The sequence below is a fragment of the Egretta garzetta genome, unplaced genomic scaffold (genome assembly GCF_000687185.1).
Source record: "Egretta garzetta isolate BGI_Z169 unplaced genomic scaffold, ASM68718v1 scaffold215, whole genome shotgun sequence".
Classification (NCBI taxonomy): Eukaryota; Metazoa; Chordata; class Aves; order Pelecaniformes; family Ardeidae; genus Egretta; species Egretta garzetta.
Genome location: NW_009259719.1, coordinates 2,446,636 through 2,447,542, shown reverse-complemented (window position 1 = coordinate 2,447,542; position 907 = coordinate 2,446,636). Strand labels below are relative to the sequence as shown.

Below are 907 nucleotides of genomic sequence, written 5' to 3'. Positions count from 1 at the left end.
ATGTGCCTCCCTGTGCCCATCCTCATCCCTGTCCCCATCCTGCTGGGCTCCCAGTGGGTGCCGTTGCACTGGGCAGCAGCTCCTCCTGCCTGTCCCTCCTCTGGGAGCCCCTGGCAGCCCTGGTCTGTGGTGCAGACAGAGGAGGGGGTGTCCCCAGGTCCCCCATCCCTGGCTGTGTACCCCAGCATGCTGCAGCAGTGGCAGGACACTGCTGGGCTGCTCCACACCCGCAAGGGGGGGTTTCCCCCTGGGGGGATTCCCCCTGATGCCTCCACCATGTCCTTCCCCCTTGCAGGACTCTTCACTCAGCCATTCCCTGCTGGCAGCGCTCATGCAGTCCCTGTGCTCAAGTTGTCACATGCTGAGGAAGAGGAGGGTGAGTGCTGTCCCTGTGCTTTTAGTCCACATCCCCCTTTTCCTGCTCCACACCCGCAAGGGGTGGTTTCCCCCTGGTGGGATTCCCCCTGATGCCTCCACCATGTCCTTCCCCCTTGCAGGACTCTTCACTCAGCCATTCCCTGCTGGCAGCGCTCATGCAGTCCCTGTGCTCAAGTTGTCACATGCTGAGGAAGAGGAGGGTGAGTGCTGTCCCTGTGCTTTTAGTCCACATCCCCCTTTTCCCCTGCTCCCCCATGGGTGGCTGCCCTGCCGGTCCCAGGAGGCTTTAATTAAAGAGTGGGGAGAGGAGAGGGCAGCAAGGAGTGTGCGTGCATGCATGTGTGCATGCATGCGTGTGTGCGTACATGTGTGTGTGTGTGCAGGCGTGTGCAGATGTGTGCTGTGTGCATGCAGGCATGCGCAGGTGTGTGCTGTGTGCGTGCAGGCGCACACAGGTGTGTGCTGTGTGTGTGCAGGCGCGTGCAGGTGTGTGCTGTGCGCATGCAGGCAGGGGCAGGTGTGGGCCGGG

At 62.3% G+C, this 907-nt stretch overlaps 1 protein-coding gene across 1 annotated transcript in view; it reads left to right on the top strand.

Moving 5' to 3' along the window:
- COPG1 (COPI coat complex subunit gamma 1) overlaps positions 1-907 on the top strand; it is a 30,560-nt gene that overhangs the window by 3,008 nt on the left and 26,645 nt on the right. The window contains exons 11-12 of the mRNA XM_035894652.1: positions 296-376; positions 498-578. Coding sequence (XP_035750545.1) covers positions 296-376; positions 498-578 — 162 coding nt within the window. The remainder of the gene's footprint in view (positions 1-295; positions 377-497; positions 579-907) is intronic.